Source organism: Sparus aurata, chromosome 20, assembly GCF_900880675.1.
Source record: "Sparus aurata chromosome 20, fSpaAur1.1, whole genome shotgun sequence".
In the NCBI taxonomy this organism is placed as follows: Eukaryota; Metazoa; Chordata; class Actinopteri; order Spariformes; family Sparidae; genus Sparus; species Sparus aurata.
Window position 1 is genome coordinate 28,282,717 of NC_044206.1, and position 2,771 is coordinate 28,285,487.

The window sequence follows — 2,771 nt, forward strand, 5'->3', positions numbered from 1 at the left end:
AACATACCATGACTGTATCATTTAGCATACGTCACCACTTTGTAGCACAAATACAAAAAGTCTTGTTGTTTTGTTTTGTTAATTGGAGGTGTTGAACTGGATTACTGGAAGCATCTGATGAAGGTAAGTGCAGTGACACTGTGTTGAGTGTGTTGAGTATGTTGTGTGTGTTGTGTGTGTTGAGTGTGTTGTGTGTGTTGTGTGTGTTGAGTGTGTTGTGTGTGTTGTGTGTGGGACACTGTTTGTTGTACCAGTCTGTGTTTGACTCTCACTGTGTCTACGTCCGGTGCGTCTGTGTGGCTCAGTCTCTCTCTCTGTTTTCTCGTGTGTTCATGTTTACAACAACTGATTCATTCATCAGCTTTGTTCTGTTCTAGAGTGTTTGGATCACAACGTCCTGAACCTAAAAGATTAACAGAATTCAAATGTGATGCCTCAGTACTACTGAAGAAAGGTTTCAGCTGGTTCCAGTCCTCAGTGTTGTGTCTGATGCCTCACGTTTACCGTTTTTTTCTGTATTTGTGTGAAAAAGAACATATTTAGCTCACATCTCGTTGTGGCAGCAGGCGCAACTCTCTCTCTGATAATATTCAGCAGGAGGATTCCTAGTTATTCTGGTTTTGTGTGCTCATTTTAACACGTTTTTTCATCTGGAGACAAACATACGTAGTGTGATGTAGTGTGATGTAGTGGCTCGTACCAGTCGGCGGATCTCCCTCTCACAGTCTCTCTTCGTCCTGTTCAGCTCCTCCTGGTGTTGGTGATGAGCTGATCGTAGTTCTGCTGCTCGGGCCTGGCAGGCCTGCTGAGCTGCTGTCAGAGCCTCCTCAGCTGTCCTCTTCGCTCCTCGCAGCTCTTGAACCTCCTGATGAAGGCGACAGCGCTCCACCTCCCAGCTCCTCCTCGCTTCCTCCACCTCTGCCAGCAGGGCAGTCCTCACCTGAAGAATGAGAGGACAGAGTGTTAAACACCTGAACACACACACACACACACACACACACACACACACACACACACACACACACAGATAGACAGACCTTGTCGGCTGATCCGTCCCTCAGCGTTGTCACCAGTCCGTTGAGACGTTGAATCTCTCCATCTTTGATCTTGATGACTCTCATCAGCTCCATCTCATGTTGCCGTAGTAACGTCTCCCTGGTAACTGCCAGCTCCTTTTGCTTCTCCTCGTGGAGTTTAGTTTTCAGCTCTGTCACGGCAACCGTAGCTCTGTGATGCTCCGCCTTCACCTCCTGACTCTTCTCCCTCTCCAGTCGACTCACCTGAGGATGGACAGGAAGTAGTAGTCAGTGATGGGGACTCAAGTTTGGTCCAGTGAGTAGTGTTAGTACAGTACAGTAGCAGAAGTATTGATAGAAGTCCCAGGAGTACTCTGAGATTTGTAGTCCTTACCTTGTTCTTCTCCTGTTGTAGTTCTATCTGGATGTCTGTCAGTTTGGCTCTCAGCTCCTCATTGGCTGCTTGAAGGGTCGCCATGGCGTCAGGTCGCTCTCCCTTCCCCCGCCCTCCTGCACCTCGTCTTGACATCACCACCTGCTGGCTCCCCCCAGTGAGCTCTCTGTCAATCTAAGGTGAGACTACATCTGGACCTGTGACCACACACACGCACACACACACTGTAGTGTCAGCAGTACTTGTGTGTGAAATCACCTCCTGCCTTACCTGAAACTGATCACCTGTGTTTGATGCAGGGCAGGTGAATCACACACACACACACACACACACACGCACACACACATACACACACACACACACACACACACACAGAATTGAAGCCTAACTGAACACACACACATTAAAAGGTGTAGCTCACTCACCATCCAATAGGAAGCCTCAGACACTGCATTGCTGTGTGTGTGTGTTTGTGTGTGTGTGAGAGAGAGTAGGTTAGCCTCCTATCCTGAGCATGCTAACCTGCTAGCTTCCCTGCAGCTGTGTGCCTTTCTGTGTGTGTGTGTGTGTGTGTGTGTGTGTGTGTGTGCTGCAGCTGAGAACCTCAACCTCTCTCCACCTGTCTGTCTATTCACCTGTCTCTCTCTCTCTCTCTCTCTCTCTCTCTCTCTGTCTGTCTGTCTGTATCTACTAGCAGTTAGCAGTTAGCTGCTGTCAGTGTGTGTTTGTGTGTCGGTTCAGTTAGCATCTCTGCAGCCTCTGCTGCCGTCATCCTCCTCCTCTTCCTCCTCCCAGCATCCTTCAGTGTGACACACAGCTGAGGCATCAGAGCTCTGTCTCCCTCTGCTGGAGACTTGCTGTCCTTACACCATCGTCAATAGGACGGACTACTCTGATATTTTAGATATGAAGTACTTTAGTTACTCTCTCCTGTTCTTTAGGATCAGAGTTAAACTCAGTTTGAAGGTTGAGCTCCTCATCAAGATCCTGATTATTGTTTTGGATCAGTCAGAAGAATTAATCTGCACGCTGTCAACAACTGTAACAATCAAGACGTAATACAACAATATGTATGTGTATATGTGTGTGTGTGTGTGTGTGTGTGGGGGGGATTGTTGGTTGAGATTGAGATGTTTCACCTCCTGGATACACATTTAGCTTTTAGCTTCTCATTGGTATTCACAGGAACACACACACACACACACACACACACACACTAGACCCTGTGGTTCTGACTGGACCCTGTGGTTGTCCTCAATCATTGGTCTTTTTGATCTGACCTGCTCTGGCTTTCCAGTGGACCAGTTTCCAGTGGCTCTGGTTCCTCTGGACCTTTGTTGGCCTCTCATCATGTTCCAGGT

The 2,771-nt window shown here is 48.0% G+C and overlaps 1 protein-coding gene across 7 annotated transcripts in view; it reads right to left on the reverse strand.

The window, feature by feature from the left end:
- Nucleotides 1-2,224, reverse strand: part of jakmip3 (Janus kinase and microtubule interacting protein 3) — a 16,475-nt gene extending 14,251 nt beyond the window's left edge. For 5 of the 7 annotated variants that reach the window (XM_030399138.1, XM_030399137.1, XM_030399134.1 and 2 more), the window contains exons 1-4: nucleotides 1,836-2,224; nucleotides 1,411-1,554; nucleotides 1,038-1,280; nucleotides 701-940 (exon numbers count right to left, since the gene is read on the reverse strand). In XM_030399138.1, the coding sequence (XP_030254998.1) occupies nucleotides 701-940; nucleotides 1,038-1,280; nucleotides 1,411-1,554; nucleotides 1,836-1,838 (630 nt within the window). In that variant the 5' untranslated portion in view covers nucleotides 1,839-2,224. Of the gene's footprint in view, nucleotides 1-700; nucleotides 941-1,037; nucleotides 1,281-1,410; nucleotides 1,695-1,835 lie in introns of all 7 variants that reach the window. The other 2 variants (XM_030399135.1, XM_030399136.1) reach the window with 2 other exon arrangements.
- Between the last annotated feature and the right edge of the window lie 547 nt (nucleotides 2,225-2,771).